We start from the raw sequence: 27,047 nt of genomic DNA, 5'->3' as shown, positions 1-27,047 counted from the left end.
CTGCACTTGACTTTTAACATAAAGAAATAGAGAGTAGCAACAGTATGCTGTGTTCCACCTGCTTCCTCTCTGTATGTATCTGACTAGAAGCAAGATGACTCACCACCATCTTATCAGATGGTTACTGAGCCTCTTCCACAGAACACATGCACACACATTATACCTGCACTGTCCCAAATCCCTGGTGGAATATCTTAAACTCTTTACCAAAGACTATCTGTTCTCACCCATCTCAAATTATCTGAATAATTAAATAATAAAACCAAGATTATTATTTTTGAATAAGATGAAATTATTTTAATAACTGAATAATAAAACCAAGAATATAATTGTTTGAATAAAATGAAATTATTTGAATAATTAAATAATGAAAGCAAGAGTACTATTGTTTGAACAAGATGAAATAGCTCTCAATTCTTTTAAGGTTAATAAATTATTGTGTTAATCTTTTAATATTAATTTAAATTAATTTTAATTTTAATCTTTTACTTCTAAAGATTCACAGTTTTGACACAAAAGGAATTATCAGCAAAATTACATTGGTTATTTGGCTTAAAAGCATTTCTACACAGGCTATCCCTCCACTTCTGAAAGTGATGGAGGCTGTGCATATGGGCAGGCTTCCAATCACCTACTATTCTTGCTCTGGTATATTTTTTCTAGATCTTCCTTCCAATTACAGTAATATCTGAAACAAAACTGGAGGCTGTAGTAGACTGTCTTCAAAGAACTGTAATCATTTAAGAGAGCTGATGGTAATAAATACATGCATACATAGTGTGACACTCCACATGACCAATCTGGAATCTTATTTTAATCTTTAAATAGTCAACATCATCTCTACATACATACTCAAAACTATGTTTCTTAAGTTATTAAAACTCAGGGTAGAGGGAGCTACCATATGATCCAGCAATCCCACTATTGGGCATATATTTGAAAGGATACATGCACCCTAATATTGAATGCAGTGCTGTTAACAATAGCCAAGACATCGAAGCAATCTAAATGTCCATCAACAGAGAAATGGATAAGGAAGATGTGGTACATATATACAAAGGAATACAACTCAGCCATTAAAAATAATGAAATAATGCCATTTACAGCAACACGGATGGACCTGGAGATTACAATATTAAGTGAAGTAAGTCAGACAGAGAAAGACAAATATTATATGACATTACTTATATGTAGAATATTAAATAATGATACAAATGAGTTTATTTACAAAAACAAAAACAGACTCACACAGGTAGAAAAAATTTTATGTTTACCAAGGGGAAAGGGATGAGGGAGGGTTAAATCAGGAGCTTGGAATAAACATACATCATACAATCAATATAGAAGACAGATAACCAACAAAGACCTACTGTACAGCACAGGGAACTCTACTCAATATTCTGTAATAATCTAACGGGAAAGAATATATATATATATATATATATATATATATATGCATAACTGAATCACTGTGATGTACACCTGAAACTAACATAGCATTGTAAAGCAACTATGAAAACTGAAAGTGAAAGTCGCTCAATAGTGTCCGACTCTGTGTGACCCCGTGAACTATAGTCCATGGACTTCTCCAGGCCAGAATACTGGAGTGGGTAGCCTCTCCCTGCCCCAAGGGATCTTTCCAACCCAAGACCTGGACTGAACCCAGGTCTTCAGCATTGCAGGTGGATTCTTTACCAGCTGAGCCACAAGGAAAGCCCAAAATAATCCAATATAAAATAAAAATATTTTTTAAAAGACATAAACTCAGGGTAAGGGGAGGCAATAAGAAGAAATCTAAGATGCATTTAGAATAAATTTTGGATAGGAAACTTTTTTCTTTGGTCTAAACCTCATACTTTCAACACAACTGTCATATTTACAGAAAGTTACTAAGTTGTTAGCAAACCACTCATGATCAATACTTTTGAAGGAAGCATCTTTGGCTATTTTAGGAGTCTTTTTTGTTTATGAAAAATCTATGCACTGATCTGCCTGCCTCCCACACTTGGATTGTCTTTTCTATGCTGTGCCAGATACTAAATTTACTATTAACTTTCTCAGAAATTCTATGTGGGCTCATACACATTCACATCATGAACACTTTTTTCACTTAAGAATCTTATATATTCTTATTTTTATAATGATATGCCACTTGAAAGTTCAGAGACTTCAATTTCTGAAAGACTGACAGAAACTTATTTTCTTAAGCATTAAAATCAAATATCAAAATTCATCAAAAAGATAAGTCTCTTTCCCTTCCCTTGTACTCCCTCCCTTCTTCTTTGACGAGACAAGAAAGTAAAATATACCCAAGTTTGGAAAACAGAAATAACCACTAAATAATAGATGCTTTAAAGATGAATATAGTTGCCTGCTAAAATGCAACTTAAAATTGAGAGAAAATATGAAAGCTGTAGCTAGGAAACATAATGTGGGTTTGAGACAAGTCTTGGCACCTGGGGGCACAAATCTTTGTGTATCTGTTTTCCTGAGTTGGTTTGCCCAGAAGAAAAAGTGACCTGTGGGGAATAAATCAGTGCTCAGACTCCCAAGTAGAGAAGTTTCAGGGTATATGGGAGAAAAACAGTTGGACATGTATTCTCTAGCTTTAGAAACCAGTCCCATGGGGTTACAATTCTTAGTGGGGGCAAAAAAAAAAAAATCATATCATTACTTGCAAGTTTCTGAGTTGTCAGAACAAGCAGTTGACACTTCAAGCCTCAGTTTGAAAAATAAAACCCAGAATGGGAGAGAAGAGCCAGTTCTTCCCCGTTCTTTATGGTTTTAGTCTCTTTACAGGAGAACTAAAGAGAAACTGAGACATCTGAGAACACGTGCATTTTTGTGCATTTTGCACTAAAGCATCATTCCTTCCTAAAGAGGAAGCACTGTTTGCTGTGATGACACATGAAGTTCGGAAAATCTGGAAAACTCAGCAGTGGCCACAGGACTGGAAAAGGTCAGTTTTCATTCCAAAGAAAGGCAATGACAAAGAATGCTCAAACTACCGCACAATTACACTTATCTCACCCACTAGGCAAAGTAATGCTCAAAATTCTCCAAGCCAGGCTTCAACAGTTCATGAACCATGAACTTCCAGATGTTCAAGCTGGTTTTAGAAAAGGCAGAGGAACCAGAGATCAAATTGCCAACATCTGTTGCATCATCGAAAAAGCGAGAGTTCCAGAAAAACATCTATTTCTGCTTTATTGACTATGCCAAAGCCTTTAACTATGTGGATCACACAAAAACTGGAAAATTCTTCAAGAGATGGCAATATGGCAATACCAGACCACCTGACCTGCTCCTGTGAAACCTGTATGCAGGTCAAGAAGCAACAGTTAGAAAAGGACATGGAACAACAGACTGGTTCCAAATCGGGAAAGGAGTACATCAAGGCTGTACACCGTCACCCTGCTTATTTAACTTATATGCAGAGTACATCATGAGAAATGCTGGACTGGATGAAGCACAAGCTGGAATCAAGATTGCCAGGAGAAATATCAGTAACCTCAGATATGCAGATGACACCACCCTCATGGCAAAAGGCAAAGAACTAAAGAGCCTCTTGACAAAAGTGAAAGAGGAAAGTGAAAAAGTTGGCTTAAAACAACATTCAGAAAACTAAGATCATGGCATATGGTCCCATCACTTCATGGCAAATAGATGGGGAAACAATGGAAACACTGACAGACTTTATTTTGTCGGGCTCCAAAATCACTGCGGATGGTGACTACAGCCATGAAATTAAAAGACACTTGCTCCTTGGAAGAAAAGTTATGACCAACGTAGACAGCATATTAAAAAACAGAGACATTGCTTTGCCAACAAAAGTCCATCTAGTCAAAGCTATGGTTTTTCTAGTAGTCGTGTATGGATGTGAGAGTTGGACTATAAAGATAACTGAGCATTAAAGAATTAATACTTTTGAACTGTGGTGTTGAAGAAGACTCTTGAGAATCCCTTGGACTGCAGGGAGATCCAATCAGTCCATCCTAAAGGAAATCGGCCCTGAATGTTCATTGGAAAGACTGATGCTGAAGCTGAAACTCCAATACTTTGGCCACCTGATACAAAGAACCGACTCATTAGAAAAGACCCTAATGCTGAGCAAGATTGAAGGCAGGAGGAGAAGGGGACAACAGAAGATGAGATGGTTGAATGACATCACCGACTCAATAGATATGAGTTTGAGTAAGCTCTGGGAGTTGGTGATGGACAGAGAAGCCTGGCATGCTACTGTCCATGGGGTCGCAAAGAGTTGGACACAACTGAGCGACTGAACTGAACTGACTGGACTGATTCTAGAACATCTTTGGAGATTCAGAGATATAAATAAAAATTATCAGAATACTGGAATCTTAATTCTTACCATTGTGAGCAATGTGCCAGTGAAATATAATTATCATTTTAAAGTGATCTTGTATCCCCCTGCAGTTTGGTGAGGTGTGGGATATTTTAATTAACCTAACAGTACAAATGGAGTTGCTTCCTGATCTCTCAGGCACAAGATTCATATAAATATGGTATCATTTTTTTCTTATAACAACTTTTCTAGCTAGATATTATTACCTGTGTATTACAGATGAAGAAACTACAGGGTGTTTTCTCCCCAGACCAATCAGACATTGAATTTATAAGTCAATATTTTAAGTCAAATTAAACTTTCCACTGAAAACACTAGACTAGGTTCAAAAGAAAACAAAAAAAACCATGCATAAGAGAGCTAAAAACACAGTGAAAAAAAATCATGTGGCTAAGATCTAAGACAGGTTTCCCTGGTGGGTGACTTAGCAGTAAAGAATCTGCCTGCCAATGCAGGAGACATAGGAGGTGGGGTTCGATCCCTGGGTGGGGAGGATCCCCTGGAGGGGGCCGTGGCAGCCCACTCCAGTATTGTTGCCTGGAGCATCCCATGGACATAGGAGCCTGGTGGGCTACAGTACAAAGAGTCGGACACGACTGAAGCAACTCAGCACAGCATAGCACAGATCTAAGACAAAGTAAACTCACAGAAGTAAACCAGGTACTTTAGGGATGGCAGCAAACTTCAGAGTACCAGCTGAGTGGTTAACAATCTGTACACATTTTGAAAGCTTTATGGATTTTAGGGACATAAAAAGGAGTGAATACCTATGAGTTGGTTTGAAAGCACAGAGAATTACAACTGTTGAATAAGAATGAATCAAAAATACAGAGGTCTTAGTAGGAAACTAAGCATCCCTTGAAATCCTCACTGTTTCTGAAACTGGAATAAAATAGTCACAGATTGCCAGCAGCCTAGCTCTCTAACAAAAGCAAACATAAAGCAAACTCTTACTATTCTCACACAAGCTTGTTTCTCTTCCAGTCTTCCCAAACTTTGCCAATGGCAACTCCATCTTTACATTTTTCAGGAGGAAAATCTTTGATAACTCAACTCTTCTTGGATTCCACATATCATATTCATATCCATCCAGTTTGTCCTACTTTCTAATTTTATCAGTAATCCAACCACATCTCTATCTTCTTCAGCTCCTTTGGTACAACATACCAATCTATTTACTCAAATTTTTTGACACTCTTCTCTTCAAGGGTGGAACTTAATCTTCCTCCTCTTGAATGATCCCTATGCAAAGTAACTGCTTGATGATGCAAATCCTGTAGTTCAATCGTAAAATGTGTTGCTATTTCCACTCAGCTCTCTTTTGGATTATTCACTCTTCCTCAGCCACTCAAGTAGCTACATGGAAGAAAATCAGTAGGATTCACCAACCCACCAGTTATCAGACTGAGACACCTTGAAATCAGATCCTCTACTCCAGTCAAGCCTTCATGTAGCTGCAACCAAGGCTGACATCTTGACAGTAGCCTAATGAAAGATTCTTACCTAGAACATCTGTTAATACTTAAGCTGTTCTTGAATTTCTGACCCATGGACTAATTATTCATTTTTCTCTCAACCCACTACATTTCAGGATAATGTGTTATACAGCATTAGTTAAGTGACATCAACTCTTAGCTTTCTGGCTTGAGCAACCAAATGGATGGAAACATCATTCACCGATATAGGACAGTGTGTAAATGGAGACCAGCTTTGAAAGTATGACAGTGGGTTCAATTTTGGACCTGTTGAATTAAAGCATGGTTTTAAAACATCTAAGAGAAATTTACCTAGTATAATAGGTTACCTCCATTGAAAAACAAAAATTTGTGATGATTTTTTAACTGGATGCTTTCTTTGAAAAGTTTTAATAAGCATGCTGGCATCTAAGGGCCCTCACACTTGCCACTTCTTCTGCTAGGACAGTTTCATCTAGAATCCACCATATTGCTCCTTCATCACCTTCAAGTCTTCACTCAAAAGGTCTCCTCAAAATTGTCTTTCTTTCTGCATATATACACTACTATATGGGCTTCCTTGATGGGTCAGTGGGTAAAGAATCTGCCTGCAATGCAGGAGACTTGCAGAAGACCCAGGTTCAATCCCTGAATCAGGAAGATACCATGGAGTAGGAAACGGCAACCCATTCCAGTGTTCTTGCCTAGGAAAATCCCACAGACAGAGCAGCCTGGCAGGCTACAGTCCATGGGGTTACAAAGAGTCAGACATGACTGAGTGACTAAGCATACACATATAAAAAACAAACAACTAATAAAAACCTACTGTATAGCACAGGGAATTTACTCAATACACTGTCATGGGTCATATTTAAAAATAATGCATATGTACATGTATATGTACAACTGATTCACTCTGTTGTACACCGGAAACTAACTCAAGATTGTAAATCAACTATACTCCAATAAAAAGTCTTTTAGAAAAAGAAAAAGCCTTCCCTTCTCACATATTCTCTCTTCCCTTTCTGTTTCTGCTTTACTTTTCTCCATAAAATATATCATGAGCTAAAATTACTATCTATTCCCTCTTAATCTGATGTTTTGCTCTATTAGAAGATAACATCATAAGAGTAGGGATTTTTGTTTACTTACTACTGTATCCCCAAATCCTGGAGCATAGATTGGCAAATAGGAGATATTATATAATTTTTTTGGAATAAATGAATAAATAGTACTTGAACTATGTCATAAGATGGATACTATATACATATATATATATATACATTTAACCAAGAAGATTTGGAACTCAGTAAGCTTTCAACAAATCATATAATGTGTTATTATTTTCACAGACATTAGGTCTTCAAGAGAGCAGTTCAAGTAAGGATATGTTTTCCCAATGATGCTATCTGATAAAGTCAGTGATTCAGCTCTTTCAACTTTACTGTAGCTCCAGAGAGCAATAAAAGCACCCTTTATTTGATTTAGAATATTGCTGTCTCTTTGGGAAGTAGAGCACACAGAGCCTTTGTCCAGATGCTACTTTATATGTTCTTTCAAAAAAAAAAAATATCTTCCTTGAAAAGATCAGGAGCAAGCTACAGCAAAAACTTCTGAAGATTATAGTTCATGCTCTTATTCCCTTTAAATATTCATGGTAAATCATTTTTTTTAACCTGAGAACAAAGTTGTGAAGTGGGGATTTACAATAATTAGGTTTAAAATTATAAACTTAAATCTTTAGTTTTATACACATATATCATTACACTAATCACTGTAGGCATAAGTGTTTCAGTAAAAGTACACTGAATTTCCCAAATAGCAAAGCAAGTTTTTAGGAATCTAAGAATATATCAACAACAAAATTTCAAAAATTTTATAGAAGAGTAAAATGAGCAGGTTGCCAAGATAAGACAAAGAAGAGGATTTGTTCATCTATATTTTATTGAATATGTAACATATAAATATATGTATGTAAACAGACAATAAAGGAACACATAAGTAATCAAGATGATTAGAGAGTGCTCTAAGTTCTCAGGTGAAAATAGCCAGGATGACAAAACAAAATAAATGAAAGCAGCCATGCTGGATGGCATGGTTGATGAAGACTTTCTAAGACTGAAATGTGAGCTGAGTGGGAGCAAAGGCAAGGATGTCTCAGGCAGAGGGAACAGGTTCAGACCACCAGCACAGCAACAGCCAACCACATATTATTGGCAAAAATAACAAATTTGATCTATTTCATAGCATGAATATAAACTACTTTCAGATGGTTAAAGCTCTAAGTATGTAAATAATGAAATGTATGTTTTTAAATAGTTTAAGAGCAAGCATGTGTATTTATTCCCTCTTTCATATAATATTTTTAAAAATAACACCAAATATACCAAAAGAGGTATAAACTTTAATTAAAAGACAACAGGAATGAGATGTCAGCAAATAAGAGATTCCTACAAGTTCTACAAGATGAGAAAAGAGGAACAAATAGAGAGATAGATGGAGAGACAGAGGTGAGGGAGAATTTTCAGAAATAGATAAAAACATATATTTCCAAAGTGAATGAGCCCACGAGTCCAAATAGAGAATTATCGTAGACCTATTATTGAAAAATTGCCAAACATTAAGATTTAAGAGAAGATCCCAAAGGAATTTGAAAGAAAAAGGAAAGCACAAAAGAATGGCAAATGGGCATTTGTATGTGCTACCAGACAACAAGAAAAAGCCAGCAAAGTTCTTGCTGGCTTGTTCTTTCATTCCATATATCCAATACAGCGTTACAGCCAATCTGTGAATCAAAGGAGAAGTTGGTAAGCAGCCACAAATTCAAGGAATGGAACAGTATACCTGCATAAACATTCTCTTGAGAAAATCATGGAGAATATACTGTAGTGAAATGAGGAAGTAAACCAAGAAATAGAACCCTAGAAGGAGTTGATACAACTTAGAAAGTAGCTGTGGGATTTCTTCAGATGAGTTCTCTGTGAAAAACATCTAAAAACAATCTGATTTTTATTGGAAGAAAGAAATTTAGGAAGGTCATTTTGCTATCAGGCTCACAGGGGCATGAAGTTTAGAATATGTGCCTAGAATTTAGAGTGTGAGGGAAAAGAGAGTCTTTGAAGAAGCATTTCTTGTAACTAAAGGCAAAGGAAACAAATCATAAAGCAGTAATAATAGAAGAATACTGTTGAGATTATGGAAAAGGCCTTCAGAATAAGTAAAACACATTTAAAACTGATTGTTCTTAGGAAGGACAACTAAGTGCAATGAAGATGGGATGGAGATGGGCTATGAACAACGTTTCAGGTCTCTGTCCCATTTGATTTTTAATCCATATGCAAATTATACTTTGAAAAAAAGATTATAGTAAAGGATTTTAAAAATACAAGAATTTATTTAAAACTTGTCATGGACAAGGCAAGATGAAAAAGGAAGGCTGATACATTTAGTACCCACACTTACTCTTTGTCTTTGTTAGATGCTGAAAAATGTACAATATGCCTAGCATTGTTTGGAGGATTTGAATTCAGCAAAAACCAAAACAGACCAAAATCCTTTATTTCCATGAGTTTATATTTCAGCAGACTGGGATACAATTAACAAAAACTATTACAAAGTAGTAAATTCTTCACTATTTTGAAAGGAAGGAAAATTTAGAGCAAAGCAAAAGATAATCAGAAGTGACAGGACTTGGGGGACCTGTGAACACTTTACATAGAGTTGTTAGGGTAAGCTTCACTGAGGAAGAGTCGCTTTATCCAGGTGTTGAAGGAGGTCACAGAGGTGGCCACCTGAAGCAAAGTATCTATTCCAGGTAGAGAGAGCAACCAGTGCAAAGGTCTAAGCCAGGGAGACACTTGATGTATTCAAAGAACCAAAAGGGATCAGAATCAAGTTAGAAGGGGGGGATAATAGAGAGAAATCAGATCAAAGGATTAAACGGAACAACAAACCACTTGCGAACATATGAGTCTTTATAAGGAAATTGCTTTTACTCTGAGTGAAATGGAAGTTGTTAAAGCAACGAGTAGGCACCTGGAATGGCTTGCCTTTCATTTGTGAAGAATCACCATGACTGATCTATTAAATCAGACTAGAGTGGGGCCCAGATGTTTGGCAGAGATCAGTTAGATCATCGCCAGAGTTCAGGTGATGGTGGCTCAGAGTTGTCATATTGGAGGTGATGGAAATTGGTCATATTTTGATGTATTTTGAAGCTCGAGATAAGATGATTTTCTAAGAGACTAAAGAGAGTAGTCAAGGAGAAGTTCATACTTTTGGCCTACACAACTGAAGAAATTTGATGAACTGAAATGGAGGAAACGGCGGGTGAAGCAAGTTTACAGCAAGACATCAGAGACTGATTTTGTACGTGTGCAGTTTGAGATGTCCATGTGATACCCTAGATGTTGAGTATGCAGTTAGCTGATTGGGTCCAAAGACTGGGAAAGGACACCTTTTTTTTATTGTTTAGAAAGTGCTATAGACAAATTTTTGATATTTGAAGGCTTGCAACTAGAGGAGGTGACCAAAGAAGTAAGTACAAATGGAAAGAGAAGAGATGGGGAAGGAGAGAAGAAAACAGCAAAGCTGTTTAAATGCAGTCTATACAATACATTGAAAGGCAGCATTAACAGTCATTGTAAGAGGGAACTTTATGGTCTGTATTTAAATTACTGACACATCTTCCTTATGACCCACCACTATCTGATGTCCCATTGTTGGCATCAATAAAAATTTAAGATCACCTAGATAGCTATCAATGTGTTTTTTCTTAAATCTCTAATGTAATCCTATTTTAGATTTGTACAGCAGTAAGCAAAATAATGTTAAAGCTGGTTTTAGAAAAGGCAGAGGAACCAGAGATCAAATTGCCAACATCCGCTGGATCATCGAAAAAGTAAGAGAGTTCCAGAAAAAACATCTATTTCTGCTTTATTGACTATGCCAAAGCCTTTGACTGTATGGATCACAATAAACTGGAAAATTCTGAAAGAGATAGGAATACCAGACCACCTGACCTGCCTATTGAGAAACCTGTATGCAGGTCAGGAAGCATCAGTTAGAACTAGACATGGAACAACAGACTGGTTCCAAATAGGAAAAGGAGTACGTCAAGCCTGTATATTGTCACCCTGCTTCTTTATTATTTTTTTTCCTGCTTCTTTAACTTATATGCAGAAAACATCCTGAGAAACGCTGGGCTGGAAGAAGCACAAGCTGGAATCAAGATTGCTGGGAGAAATATCAACAACCTCAGATACTCAGATGACACCACCCTTATGGCAGAAAGTGAAGAGGAACTAAAAAGCCTCTTGATGAAAGTGAAAGAGGAGAGTGAAAAATGTTGGCTTAAAGCTCAATATTCCGAAAACTAAGATCATGGCATCTGGTCCCATCACTTCATGGGAAATAGATGGGGAAACAGTGGAAACCATGGCTGACTAATTTTTCGGGCTCCAAAATCACTGCAGATGGTGACTGCAGCCATGAAATGAAAAGACGCTTACTCCTTGGAAGGAAAGTTATGACCGACCTAGACAGCATAATAAAATGCAGAGACATTACTTTGCCAACAAAGATCCGTCTAGTCAAGGCTATGGTTTTTCCAGTAGTTATGTATGGATGTGAGAGTTGGACTGTGAAGAAAGCTGAGTGCCGAAGAGTTGATGCTTTTGAACTGTGGTGTTGGAGAAGACTCTTGAGAGTCACTTGGACTGCAGGAAGATCCAACCAGTCCATCCTGAAGATCAGTCCTGGGTGTTCATTGGAAGGACTGATGCTGAAGCTAAAACTCCAATACTTTGGCCACCTCATGTGAAGAGTTGACTCATTGGAAAACACCCTGATGCTAGGACGGATTGGGGGCAGGAGAAGGGGATGACAGAGGATGAGATGGCTGGATGGCATCACCGACTCAATGGACATGAGTTTGAGTAAACTCTGGGAGTTGGTGATGGACAGGGAGGCCTGGCGTGCTGCGATTCATGGGGTCGCAAAGAGTCAGATACGACTGAGTGACTGAACTGAACTGAAGCAAAATAAGGCTATTGTACATTTTCTGAAGTATTAAGTATTTAAAGAAATATCATTGAGTGAAACAAATAGCAAGTACAAAATGATAGTTATTATTAAATATAACTCTTGAGATCCAAGAGACTTCAAATTAGCATCCTCTCCTCCACTCCTCAAAATACCAAACAACTCAAGAAATTTTTTCAAAAGGATAAAAAAAATTGGGGATCAAATCGATGTTACAAAGATGACTTCAGGGAAATTACCTGATATCTGAAGACACACTGGCTTCCTAATGTTGAATTGAAAATGATGCCTCCATGCCCCACCTCATTCAAAGCCCCACATAAAAAGGACAAAGACAGGCACCAGGCTACACTTGCCCAGATTTTCCTTCCAAACTCCTCAAATAGAAGACTAAGTTTTCTCTTCTAGGGTAGAATGAATAAGAGGATGGTAAACGGTCAAAACAAATTCTCGATGGGACCGCTCACCCCCTGAAAGAAAACACATGAAGTGGGCAAACTGTATACCTCCTCTAATTAAAACTTTTTTCTTTAAAAAATGTAAAAATCACTCTGTGTTTCTTTATGTACATATACATTTATATAAATATATGGAATATGATCTTGGAAAAAAAGCACACCAAATCATTTCAGTCATTCATCTAAGGAAAGGACTAAGAGCAGTGATGATGAAGGTGGGGAAGGGTATTGATCTACCCGAAATATTTGAATTTTCATACCAAAAACACAATCATGTATTACTAAGTAAAATGGATTCACATAAACCCCTGGAAACTGATTTTAACTAAGTGTCTATAATGATTAAATTCATAATTATAAATACAGATGTGTGGGTTTTGAACATCAATTGCTAGCTACAGCAGTTGCATACTTTAGCATTTCAAAAAAACACTAGTTACATTCTAAAGTCCAATGGCAAAGTTCAATGGAAAATATGTTAGCAATATCACCTTTTCTTTGTCAAATCAGTGAAATACCACTTGATTTCTTCAAGCCAATCATGAATTTCAAAAATAATGTTGACCCTCTCTTGCTTCTGGGAATGGGTATTCTTTCTTTTCACTCTGACTTATCCTAAAAAAAAACTTCCTCCTTTAGCCTGATTCTAAACCCTAATCTCTACAAATGATCTTCTGAAACTCTCTTATTTAAATTGTGTCCACTCACTGCACACACACACCAGGAGGCATAAATTACTTCACCACCTGTAAATATTATTTTTTGCAACTGAAAAATGACCAAGGATTTTTATCTGACCCTGGAGTATGGTGTACTCTTGGACAATAAAGCCAATAAAAACACTGAGTCATCAACAAAATCAAAATTAGAAAGGTAAAATCTTCTTGGAAGAACAGACTTAATCTTCCTTCAGTCAGGAAAGACTCAGGGCACCCTAGGAGTTTCAGTGGTAATCCTTCAAAACCCAGAATGTGCCCCAATCACATGTTTGTCTTAAAGAATTTTATTAGTTCTTTTGCTTAAATTCCAGGTCCTCCACATTGCCTTTGTTAGCTAAACTGAGTGGGAACTGGTCTCTTCTCCACTGGATTCTTCCAGGCCATCTGTTCTTATCAATCACCCGTTTCCATTGTGGACACCTGACACTTTCATGCCATGATCTCCTCTGCTAGCTGGAAACTTTGGGTAATGAGGCAGAGACTGGATCCCATCACTCGTCATCTCACTGGAACGAAATCAACAAATAGCACTAATATACAACTTCCCTAGCTTCCTTGGTGGCTCAGTGGTAAAGAATCTGCCTGCCAATGCAGAAGACGCAGGCTACATCCCTGGGTCAGGAAGACCCCGTGGAGAAGGAAATGGTAAGAACTCCAGTATTCTGGCCTGGGAAATCCTATGGACACAGGAGCCTGATGGGCTGCAGTCCATGAGGTCATGAAACAGTTGACCCAACTTAGCAACTAAACAGCAGCAGCTCAATTTGATAAAGTGTGAGTATTCTGAAATTCAATCCAAGAGTATATTGTTTCTTCTATTCCAAATATACCTCAACCAGTTTAACTTCTCCAAACATCACTGCGTGTGGGTTTTTTTTGTTGTTGTTTTTTATTAACAGATTTTTTTCCATTTATTTTTATTAGTTGGAGGCTAATTACTTTGCAATATTGTAGTGGTTTTTGCCATACATTGACATGAATCAGCCATGGATTTACATGTATTCCCCATCCTGAAGTGTGTGGTTTCAGAACTATTTTTCTAGTGATGATTAAGAAGTGATTACATCTATACATGTTTCAATGCTGTTCTCTCGAAACATCCCACCCTCACCTTCTCCCACAGAAGCCAAAAGTCTGTTCTGTACATCCGTGTCTCTTTTTCTGTTTTGCATATAGGGTTATCATTACCATCTTTCTAAATTCCATATATATGTGTTAGTATACTGTAATGGTCTTTATCTTTCTGGCTTACTTTGCTCTGTATAATGGGCTCCAGTTTCATCCATCTCATTAGAACTCATTCAAATTGGGTGAAACAGATCACCAGCCCAGGTTGGATGCATGAGACAAGTGCTCGGGCCTGGTGCACTGGGAAGACCCAGAGGGATGGGATGGGGAGGGAGGTGGGAGGGGGGATTGGGATGGGGAATACATGTAAATCCACGGCTGATTCATGTCAATGTATGGCAAAAACCACTACAATATTGTAAAGTGATTAGCCTCCAACTAATAAAAATAAATGGAAAAAAAAAGAAGCGATTACATCAAACCAATGTGCCAGGAATGTTAAGAACTGTATTTCTCTTCTGAATCTTATTTGACAAAACACTTCTTAGACCTTTAAAATGTGCATAAAACTTGTTTTATAAACATTCTGTAAATTTCATTTTAGTCTATGTCGAGTGTACCCAAAATTTCATAAAAATATCGTAAAAATAAGGGGGTAAAAGCACTGTAATCTCACCAGCCAGGAGTGATACAGAAATCATCCTTTTACTTGAGATGTTTAACTGAGTTATACTTAAAAAAGAAATGATACAGCAGAAATAGTACTGCTTGACTTTGAACTGATCATGCTTGCATCAATGAATGCTTACTAATAAAATGTGCTTTTATAAATCCCCAAATCAATCAGATTGAGGGCATAAAAGAATGATATTTTAAAGCACCAGTCTCTGGGTCTCTGAATCTGAAAAGATGTGTACACAGAGTATCAAAACAGAGCCATACTCAGATTTTTTCCATAATAATATTGAACCAGCAGAGCACTGACTTATTCAGGTTACAGTAGCTTTTCCCTTTTGTGTGACTGCAAATGTTTATGTTAATGTCACCTTTCAGGCAATGTGTTCTGACTTAAGCATAACTGAGTTACTGGACACTTTTTTTCTGTGGTGAGGGAAGTCCCACATTTACCTGATTGTTACATTTCTTTAAGAATAGAGAAATGATGCAGAATGAAGGGAATCAACAATAAAGCAAAAAGGAGTCTATAATTGGAAGTGGTAAGGAAAGGTAAACATAGTGGTGAGTATGTTGTTCAATTCCCTCTAGTGAAAATGAGACTATATATCAAGGTTTTATTGGATTATACTTTTTTCAAAATTAAGAGAGGGTGTACACCCATGGCTGATTCATGTCAATGTATGGCAAAAACTACTACAATATTGTAAAGTAATTAGCCTTCAATTAAAATAAATTAATTAATTTTAAAAATTAAGAGAGGGAAGATCTTAGTGAGATAAAATCAGTGATTGTACCTTAAATCAGTTGGTTACCTTAAATCAATTAGTTATATCAACTAGTTAAAGCTAATATTCAGCTAATACTCAGCCTCATCTCCAGTCTTTCTTCCCCCCTTTACATCAATCATTTTGGGCAAGACATTTACAGTTTCCTGGGAAACAAAAAGATTATAAAAGCTTCCAGATTATAGACATCATTTCCTCTTCCTATAAGAATATATGTTTTCCTTTAATCAAGCATCACAAAATCCCCAGAGATAATGCCTCATAGGAAAAGACTACCTATTTTCAAGATGCAAAAGAAAAGGATCAGAGATGTGAGTGTACACACCTACACTGTGTGCATGTATAGATCTCTGAGAAGAGCAGAAAGTTTGAAAGTGGGTCTCATTCTTAGATTTTTTTTTATGAAACTGTTAATAAAAACTCTTACTGTGATTTTAACTGAATGAGTCATATTTCACCTTTTAAAGAAGGGCATGATCTTTTCTTTTCTACTGTAGGAGAACATAAATCACTGTACTTCTTTGGAAAAATAAGCAGTCATTTGAATTAGGTGATGTGAGTTCTATCTCTGGCTTTGCCACCTAAATGAGTGAGGCCTGAATAAAGATCATGTCCTAAGTGGGTAATACATATATACGGAATCTAGGATGGTACTGACGACCAATCTGTTCACAGAGCAGCAATGGAGATGCAGACACAGAGAACAGACTTACGGAGAGGGTGAGATGAATGAAGAGTAGCATGGAAGCATATACACTAGTATATGTAAACAGACAGCCGATGGGAATTAGCTGTAGACTTAGGGAACTCACACTGGGGTTCTGTAATAACCTAGAGCGATGGGAATGGGTGGGAGGTTGGAGGGAGACTCAAGAGGGAGGGGACATATGTACACCTATAGTTAATGCATGTTGATGTATGAAAGAAATCAAACCAATATTGTAAGCCCATCATCAATCAATTAAAAAAATAAAGATCGCATCCTAGAATTCATTCCGCTCTTCTGCAGGGTGAAGGCGGCTTCTGCTGTAGCAGGCTGGACCAACCCTTCTAAGAGAGCTGGGAGCACAGCCTGCCTTATAGCAGAAGTAACATGGACTTAGCTCTATTCTGTGTTTTGTAACTGCTAAATCAGCCTAAACCTGTCTGCTTTGTTGTTCATCTTTATCCCAGACTAATGACCTTGTCTCCCACTTCAAAGAGAGAACTGAGTGCTCAGCCGCTGAATTACAAAATCTTAGTTCCCGTCTCTACTCCTGTCACATTCTGCATCTAGTCCCAGAGAAAGACTTACACTCTTCTGGTTCAAAAGCTACCCTTCAACTACTGCTCCGAAAACTCTTTCTTTTCATCTCATCAGTGACATTGCCTCTTCTCTTCTGAACCTTCTTGTGTCTTTCTAAGCACTTCCTAATCTACTGACTTCTTTCTCCAAGATGTAAGCAAGCTCAAATTCCCTTTCACTGTAAACACAAAATTAAACCAACAAATCAGGAACTATCAATCTCACTGTGTCCACTGTTACTTTCCCTTGTTATAGCCTCTTGGGAGATAAGGATTACACTATTGATACTATGTATAAAAGAGATAACTAATGAGAACATACTGTGTAATACAGGAACTCTACTTAATGTACTGCAGTGACCTGAATGGGGAGGAAGTCCAAAAGGGAAGAGCTATGTGTATACACATGGCTGATGCATTTTGCTGTACAGTAGAAATTAACACAACAATGTAAAGTCACTCTACTCCAATAAAAATTAATTTTTAAAAAGGGAATCTTTTTGCCTATCTTTTTCTTTAACTCACCATTCATATGATAACATATTTGCACATGTGCTTTTGTACATAGAGTGCTCTTGAAAAAGTGACTAATAATCTTCTACACTTCTTTTTGTTTTTATGGCGTTTGATATTGTATTACTGATTATTCTTTTATTTCCGAACAGATTCTAGGGTGAAAAATTTTATTCGTCTTACATATAAAGCACAGATCTATCTCTATGTATTTGTATCTATATACCACACATGAGCAAATATATAATACACAGTGATATTATAATTTCATGCAGTCAATTAGAAAGTCTAAAAATATCTCTCAAAAAGCTCTTTAGGAGACAATGATGGGAAAAAAAGTTTGAGAAAAAATGCATTATACAATAGAAATTTCAATTTCTCATGGTGATAAGGAGAAGTAAATCCATTATTTTTCCACTAGGTGCTGACAATTTTTATTTGTTTTACAACTTCTCAGAGCAGGTAATGTCTTACAAGGCATCTTATTTTATTTTATATTCTTTATGGTGTCTAATGCACAAGATTCCCTTCTCATTCCAAGTAATAACACAGATTTAAATAAAATTCAAATCTAAAATTATAGATAAAGAGAGGCGACAGATGCGTCATCTCGGTATTTATTTGTGGTTTATGGAGCTCTACTCTATGCATGACATTGAATTAAATATTATGGCAGTAAAGCAAGACCAAAAACAACCCAATCATCATGGGACTAACAAGAGGGAGAGACAAGACCTGCATGAAAACCTAAAACATACACGTGAAGGTGATGTGCGCATGCACACACACACACCCACAATGGTTTATTATAGAGAGTTGAGATTCTCTTGCTCCAAGCACATTGCACTCTTCCTGGAATGTAATAATTGCTGAATAGATGTTTATAATGTTACAAAGAGATTCTAGAGCTACAGGCACTCTAGACCTGGAGCATATAAGCTTCACACAAGGAGCAACCATATGGGAAAGGCTATTGATTCAAAACCTGCCTCAAATAGAAAACACACTCTCCACAGGTCATTTTCAGTAAAGAGGCAAGCATTAAAAAAAGAAGAAGAAGAAAAAATACACAAACAAATATTGGCAGGAAGGGGGAACCACAGGTGGCAAGAGAAAGTTTCCTATGGCCAGGAGAAAATAAAATGACATTTTTTTTATTTATTATTAAAATGGCTTGATAAATATTTTCCTTTTCAGGTAAAGAGGACCTTATTGTTGGAAATTTAAATGTTCACAGGATGACTACCTGTTGTAGATATTTTTGAGAGATTTTCAAATTTAGGTAGGATATTGGATGAACTAGTTGTCTCTGATGCAATGTTTGTAAAATAGGATCAGAAATATCTCAGAGTTTATCATTCCTAATTGGTTATTTTTGTCTGTATGCAAATTTTGCATGAACTCCTAGGAATTCTTTATTATTCGCATTGGAACTTCTTCCACGCAATAAACTATTTCAGAGGATGTTGATAGCATTTCCATTTTATGATATTCTTAATTGTACCACTGAGGTTATTGCCTCTGTGTATTAAGTTGTCTGAGAGGTAACTGGTAATACTTCCTTCTAAAAACATCTCTAGTATGGAGATTCTGAATTTCAGGAATGCTTTACAGTGAGGCTGCTTATTAACTATTTTACTATTGTTTCCTCTTCTGCCAGCATCTAAGGATTTCAAACTTTATTTCCCAAAGTGTGTGTGGCTGCCTTGCAGTTGTTAGAACAGCTTCATTTCCTGTGGCTGAACAGCTCATTCTATTCACACACTTTCTGCTTGTTACCAAACAGTTGGTCCTGTCTTAGAATGCCTGCCTTCACTCCAGAACCAGTTCTCTGAAGGTGACTCACTTGTTTCTCTACTTGATGTATTTTCCTAAGCAAAACAAAACTATAGCTTTCTTCTAGTGGAGAAAGACAAACCATCCATGTTTCAACATGGACATTTGCATGCACAGGAGTTCATTTTCAATAAGTACAGTTAATCCAAGTATAAGGATAAGACAAGAGTTTTGGAGAAGAGTTTAAGAGACAGGTTTGCTGGGAAAATCAAAGAGGCTCCATGTTATATGCTTCATGAAGTAAAGAAAAGTTAAAGATGCATCTTCACCAAAATAATTCCTTTAAAAATCTCCTCAGGAAACTTAAGTAGGTAAAATACACCATCCATGATTGTGGACTAGTTTATGAGATTAGTTGAAATTAGAGCATTGATTTCCTGGTGGCTCAGACAGTGAAGAATCTGCCTGCAATGAAGGAGACCTGGGTTCGATCCCTGGGTCAGGAAAACCTCCTGCAGACGGGAATGGCTACCTCTCCAGTACTCTTGCCTGGAGAATCTTCCCTGGACAGAGGACCCTGGAGGGCTATGGTTCATGGGGTCACAAAGAGTTGGACATGACATACCTACAGAGCATTTGAAGGCTCTATAGAAAAGTGACAGATATACGCTATTGATAAAAGCAAGTCCTTGAGATCGACAGTATAAAATTATGATAAATCTGTTACTTTGTCACTTGTTTATGACCAGTCCCACCACCACAGTTTAGCTCAGAACTCTCTCTGAGTACTTCTCTGTGCCTGCTCTAAATGTTCTGCCTTCATTTCAGATAAATATTTTTTGTTTTTTTTCTTTTCTGCACACAGTGTGATCACCTTTATAACAATTTAACTGTTCAATCTACAGTTCAAGTAGGGTCTCTACATTCTCAGCTGACAGCAAAATACAACAGATCTACTGCTAGCATCTCAGACTCAAAACACCCCAAACCAGATTCACTGGCATCCTTTCTTCCAACAATCCAAATCCTCTACCTGACAGTCTTTTTTCGAGAGATCGTATTTTGATGATAAATTCAAACATGATCTCCAAATTCTAAAACAAGCAGACCGTCATTATCTTCTAGTAGCCTTGTCATTGTCTGTCTATATATTATAGCTTTTACTTTTCCTGATGGTTATGAGCAATCTTCTGATTAATTGTAATTTTGAGGTAAATGCTACCTCTGAGAGAGAAGGATTTGTAGAGCTTTTTTGAGCCAAGTTACAAGACCATTCCTATAATGATAACTATTCAGTTATAATTAAATTATTTGCTTCTAAATTTTATCCATATTCCATTATGAAAGGAAGCTGCAACTCCTCCACCTTTCAGCAGGTTTATTATTGTAGTGAGCTCTATAGTTGTTGCTTGCTGCTGCTGCTAAGTCGCTTCAGTCGTGTCTGACTCTGTGTGACCCCATAGATGGCAGCCCACTAGGCTCCTCTGTCCCTGGGATTCTCCAGGCAAGGAGTGGGTTGCCATTTCCTTCTCCAATGCATGAAAGTGAAAAGTGAAAGTGAAGTTGTTCAGTCGTGCCCGACTCTTAGCGACCCCGTGGACTGCAGCCTACCAGGCTCCTCTGTCCATGGGATTTTCCAGGCAAGAGTACTGGAGTGGAGTGCCATCACCTTCTCTGATAGTTGTTGCTAGCAGATATGAAATTAAACAATGAACTGGAGATATTTCAACTGAATTTGGCCATCACCATTCCCTCAGCATTCTATAGGATTGTATCATAGGAATGATTTTACATTCCTATACATTTCCTAATGATAGGAAATGAAATAGAAAATAGAATACTTTCTTTACATCTCACTTCCGCAAATTGAAAAAGCATCTTATAAGATCCAGCACAAGTACCAATTCTCTGGAGAACTTCCCTGTTTCACAATCCCTAAAACATTGCCACTTCTGTTGCTGTTTTGTCACTTGGACCTTTGTATTTTCTTTCCTTCTAGGCTCTAAGTTTCACGATGAAAAAGGTGATAATTTCTCGATCACCCATGACCAAACTGTACCTAGCACAAACATGTGTGCACAGAATATGGTGAAAAATCTTGCTGAATTGCTTAACATTACACATTAAACACATACTGGGTGATTGACTGGCCTCAGTATATCAAGGGATCAAGGGAGAGAAAAATTATATACAGGAGGAAATATTTTTATTTCCTGTTTCCTGAATCAGCAGGGCAAACTGCTTGAGGCATTGACTAAAGAACTGGGCCATGAGCCTTCTATACTTAGGAAAATGTATGAGTATTTATAGAAACAAAGGAAAGAAGCATATATTATGTTTACTGTATAGAATCCTGCTACAGTACCTACATACAAGAAATTATCATAATAGAAGAATAAACAATAGTACTTTGTTCCTTAAGTACATTTTTCTTCAAAGTCTTACATAAGAAAATAGACCCAACATTAAAAAGAATTTCCCCCATCTTCCAAAACATACCAAAAGGAAAAAAACAAGACATTCTACGCCAAAATGTTTTTCCTAGACTTTGAAGTCAATCAAGAAAATATTTTATTTGTGATTATCATAAAGCCTGAAATTCATACATTCAGTTTTTGACACAATGTACCATAATTTATCCAAATAGCAAGTCTGTGTTGCTATCAAACTATCAAGATGAAAAACAAAATTGCATGTTGTGAAAATAATTAATTTAGATGGAATACTTTTGGCACTTTTCTTGCTTTTGGAAATTGCTCTGCGAGCTCTTCATAATCATCACTTATTTACATTTCAAAGAAAGCTGAACACTGGTGTTTTGTTCTTTATTTCACTAGGATGAGAACTAGGATCCAAAAGCCAAAGAAAATTTTTTTTCAAAAACAGCAATATCTGAGCAAAGGGTGAAAATTTTTAAAAACTTCACTACTAGGAAATTTAGATTTCTTATGTCTGTTTCTGACTTGTATTTATTAAAAGAATTATCCTCTTTAATAAGTCCCTTTTAAACACTATGTTTCTAATAACCTGGTGTATTCTGATAATGAATACTCCTAATTGTACTATAGTAGTAAATATTTTTGTTCTGCTGTTTGCTTTAATAAAACTAATTTACTAAAATGTATAAATTGTGTCAAAGTAAAAACTTCAATCACATCTGTGGGTTTGCAATAATAGTCTAAGAAAGTGCTATAAATGTTTATAATAATACTTGACTGATAAAAAATTTTTACTAGTAATAGCAATAAGAAGTTTCATATATTACTAACAGAAAGGTAACTAGGTACAACTATGTCAGAAAACTTGCAGTATCTACTAAAGCTAGACATACTCATATCCATCCAATATTACAGCAATTCTTTGCCCAGTGAAACTCTTGGACCCAACTCACATGGTCCCCAAAATGCACGTATTCACAGGTATTCACCAAAAAAGGCAAGCTCAAGGAGGGTCATAGCAGCACTAACCAAAAACTTTTTTAAAATACCCAAATATTCCTCAGTAGGACAAGGGATAAATTGTTATGTCTTCATATGATGGAATATGCTGGGCTGGGCTTAGTAAGTCCATCGTGTCCAACTCTTTGCAGCCCCATGCACTGTAGCCCACCAGGATCCCATGAGGATTCATCAGGCAAGAATACTGGAGTGGGTTGCCATGCCCTCCTCCAGGGGATCTTCCTCATCCAGGATCGCACCCAGGTCTCCTGCATTGCAGGCAGATTCTTTAAAACCATTTGAGCCACCAGGGAAGACCAAGAATACTGGGGTGGGTAGCCTATTTCTTCTCCAGGGGATCTTCCCTACCCAGGAATTGAACCAGAGTCTCCTGCATTGCAGGCGGATTCTTCACCAGTTGAGCTACCAGGGAACCCCTGACATAATGGAATACCATACAGAAATGAAAATAAGTTATTGCTACATGCTACAACATAGCTAAAATGCATACAATTCATAAAATAAAGCAGACCCAAATAAGTATTTATAGAAAGTTCAAGAGCAGGAAAAAATGTTATTGTTGCATAAGTCAGGATAGAGATTATCTTCAGGCAAAGTAATGCTTAGGAAGGGATATGGTGGTAAGAGGGAGCAGGGTGAATGCTTCTGTGATACTGAGAATTCTGCTTCTTGATCCAGGGTCTCTTTACATGGGGGCATTAGGTTTGTGCCACTTTATATGGAATGTGGCTATTTTTGTACTTTTCTGTGTGTATTTATAATCTCAGTTTAAAAAATTTTAAACTAAACCTATAAAAAAACATGTCTACTAGTATGCCATTTAATTATAACTATCTATGGTTTCTGGTTGTTGTTCTTACTTCCAAATTTCCTTGGAAATAGTATTTTTAAATTAAAAAGATATATTTGTGAACTTAAAACAATACTTGTTTGAATTTATTTTTCCTTTACATGTTTTCCTTTTTTGCTCAATACCTCACAAATAGGCTCACTGAGCAGAGTTTCTGTAAAGAAACTGTATTTTATAAGATATTTCCAGTAGAGGGAGCTTCATTTTCAAAAGGAAATTTCTACAGGAAATTTTCCTTTAAGGACCATCACTGAAAAATTAAAATATTTGATTTTTTTATGTATGATTAAAAATTCTTCAGAGTGATGAGCTACTTTTATCTAAGAGAAAAAAGAGAAAATATTTATTTGATTTGTGAAAGAAAAAGAAAATGATGAAGAATATATGTATTGCACAAATTTCTACACTGGCTATGTCTTTTTTGAGTGATTACATTTCTGAACTATTCATAAGAAGGATTTTAAACTAAATTATTTAATATTAATTAACATGAATTCTTTCTAAGAATATATTATAGCAAATACCATGGTGATTTTCTATTATACAAATTTGACCTCATCGATCAAAATATTTTAGTTATCAACATTAAACTTCCTAAATCTAAGCATCAACTAAGCTCTTCTGATTTCTTTGAGAAAATAAGTATGCATATTATCATCTAAGATACTAACAGATAATTATAATAAAATAATCAGCTTATGACATGAATTTTGCACTTTTCCATAAAATTTACATAAATGTAAAAGCTCTACATTCTTTTCTTTTATCACTACATATGAAATTTGTACCAGTTGTAAAGTTACAAAAATTTACTACGTTAAAATATTTTTCACTGAAAACATTCTGATTTACAATGGTTCAACCCTTTACTTCAGGAAAAATCAGTAATTTCAGAAATATAGTAGCCTTCACAATTAGTTCCTGGTTACTAAAGGTAGTTTTTATGAGATATGCTATATTTTTCAAGGTGCCTAAAGATGAAAAATTGACATAGCAACCCAGAGAGAATATTTACATACATCAAATGGAAATCATTATACACATAACTTAGTACTCAAATTTTTTATTTCAATCTTTTTGAAAAGCTTGTGAACCATAAAATGGAAATTTTAAGGTAATTATAATAGCAAAATAAAGTTTACATTGGCTTATATATTGTTTCACTGAGAATGGGGTTAAATTAACTGATCTTGTGCTTAGCGTGTCTTCTCTTTTAGTTAAAAAGAAAAACAAGGAAAAAGAGAAGAGCCTACCAAATGTGACTGGAGATGATAAGAAAACTGCACGTCATAGAACAATTTTACTGTTCAATAGGCTTCTTATTACTTTCTACAAAATGATTTTTCTTGGCATAGAACATACCTAATGATTTATTTATCACTTTGCCTCCATGAAATAAGTTCTTTAGAAAACAGTACTTTCAAGGCCTTTATTATTTTATTCATTTAAAATTAACCTCTGGATAGATAAATAATATTTAGAATTTCTCTGATCACTAAACGCTTATGTTCTAGATATTTTTTGTCTTCTAAAATGTAAGTAATGTTCCACTTCTAATTACTAAATGTTTTTAACTTTCAAAACAAGAGTAACACCCAGAATTTATAATTCACTTAGGAAAAAAGAAACTATAAATGCAATTTGAGAAGGAAAATCCTAGGCTTTGGAAATATTTTTTTTCCTAGGGCAACCTCAGTTGCAAATAACAGAAGATGCCAGTTAATAAAATACATTAATTAGTGAAAATAAAGCAAAGTTACATATTTTAGAGGTCTCAAGAGACAAACTGCTAGATAGAAAACAGATTGTTAGATAGAAAACAATATTATTTAAGGGACACTTTCAACAAGTCAACCTCGAGTTGCATTCGTGGTTACATCAATGACAAGTGGTTGTAAGGCTTGAATGAGTTCTCCAACTGTTAAATACAAGTGGACTCACCTGAGTAGCAGTGCTGCTTCCCAGAAGTAAAATCCCGAAACTAAAGTCCGAAAGTGTCTCACGTAGGCCATGATACGGAGGGATATATTCACGGTTCTGCAATGAGTCTTATCCAAGGCATGGGGAAGCCGTGAATGAGCCGGGAATGAGAGTGTGCCGCCTGACTCCGTGTCGTGTTGGCAGAGACCAACGACTGGAAAGCTTCAGCACCTGAGACAGCTCCCCGCGGTCCAAGGAGACCCTCTCTTTCAAACTCTTGAAATTCCCTTTCGACACCTTCTCTGAGCATTGAGCTACGGGGAGATTCACGGGATTACAAACGTGCAGGTGATTTATACAGTGACCGCGGAATAACGGATGAAATGAGATGTCTGAGGTGCCTAGGTTCTGGGCAGCAGTTCACTGGAGCTCTAGCGGCAAAGGGAGGAGGCTAGTCCTTTCCTGACTCAGACTCACGACTGGAGGAGAAAAAACAGCAACTGCGGGAACAGGAATGCGTCTGCACCTGCTCCAAGCGCCGCCCGCTGGAATCCCACTTTCCACCTTTGGGTAAATCCCGAGCCACTAGCGCGGCAAAGGGAAGCGGGGGCGGGGCCAAACGACACCGCCTTGCCAGCCAATCACAACTGCACAGCGGGGCAGAGTGACAGGCCACTCACGACGGAAGGCGGTGCTTAGCTAGCCGGACTTCAAAAAAAGCGTTGAGTAACTGGTGCAGAGCCTAAAGCGCGACTGGAGGGAATTGGGGGAGGGAATCCTCAGCGCTGAGAACTGGGGGAGCCTCTATGGATTACGTAGCAGAATCGCACTTAGAGGGACCCTCCATTGTTGCCTTCCGGCAGAAGGCACACTTTAGTAATAAAAGGTCTTTTCGGAAGTGACCGTCTCTTTGACCTTACATCAAAATGCAAGAGTCAGCAGTGAACCCAGACCCTTGGAAAGGGCTAACGAAGAGCAGAGAACGTGGTGCGGAATCAGTTGCTTCTAGAATCATCTCACAACCCTGGCCAGCTTCTGGCAGAGAAGCGTTGCTGACTTGTCAGTTGACTTTCATTCACTCACAATAAGGGTCCAAAAAAGGTGAAGGTGGGAAATCTAAAGAGATGACTACTAGTGGGGAACAACGCTACACACCATTTTCCTTATGCCTTTTCCATGTCTAAACATTGTGAAAGGGACAACTAGGTCATATGGTACATCTTTTCTTGTCTAATCTTTCTCCTCCCTCTCCCCTCCATGACTATTTATATAGGAACTTGGATTGGAAGACTGGAAGGGGAAAGAATGTGTGTGTGTGTGTGTACGTGTGTGTGTGTGTACGTGTGTGTGTGTGCAAGTGTGTACGTGTGTGCAAGCGTGCACATGTTTCTATGTTTGTTCATGCGTCTCAAAATGATGGGATTTTTAATAATTAAAACATGCCGTTAGAACGTTACAGTGGCTTTTATTTACTATCAACTAGGGTCAAAATATTCACCCCTTGAATCTTAGCTTTTTCCCAATACCCCCTCAGGTATTTATTCTGAAAGCCCTACTTTAATCTCTTATCTTTCTCAATGACTAAACTATACTCCAAGAATGTTCTCTTCTTTCTCACAAACCTTTTCTTCTCAGTTAAATCCAACAACAATGGATGTATCAATTATCCCATAATT

The 27,047-nt window shown here is 36.9% G+C and overlaps 1 protein-coding gene across 2 annotated transcripts in view; it reads right to left on the bottom strand.

Moving 5' to 3' along the window:
• GLRA3 (glycine receptor alpha 3) overlaps positions 1-26,006 on the bottom strand; it is a 188,665-nt gene extending 162,659 nt beyond the window's left edge. Inside the window, exon 1 of one of the 2 annotated variants that reach the window (XM_070480668.1) lies at positions 25,393-26,006. In XM_070480668.1, the coding sequence (XP_070336769.1) occupies positions 25,393-25,463 (71 nt within the window). In that variant the 5' untranslated portion in view covers positions 25,464-26,006. The remainder of the gene's footprint in view (positions 1-25,392) is intronic. The other variant, XM_070480669.1, reaches the window with a different exon arrangement.
• Between the last annotated feature and the right edge of the window lie 1,041 nt (positions 26,007-27,047).

This window comes from Odocoileus virginianus, chromosome 18 (genome assembly GCF_023699985.2).
Source record: "Odocoileus virginianus isolate 20LAN1187 ecotype Illinois chromosome 18, Ovbor_1.2, whole genome shotgun sequence".
Classification (NCBI taxonomy): Eukaryota; Metazoa; Chordata; class Mammalia; order Artiodactyla; family Cervidae; genus Odocoileus; species Odocoileus virginianus.
This window is presented reverse-complemented; position numbering and strand designations above follow the sequence as displayed.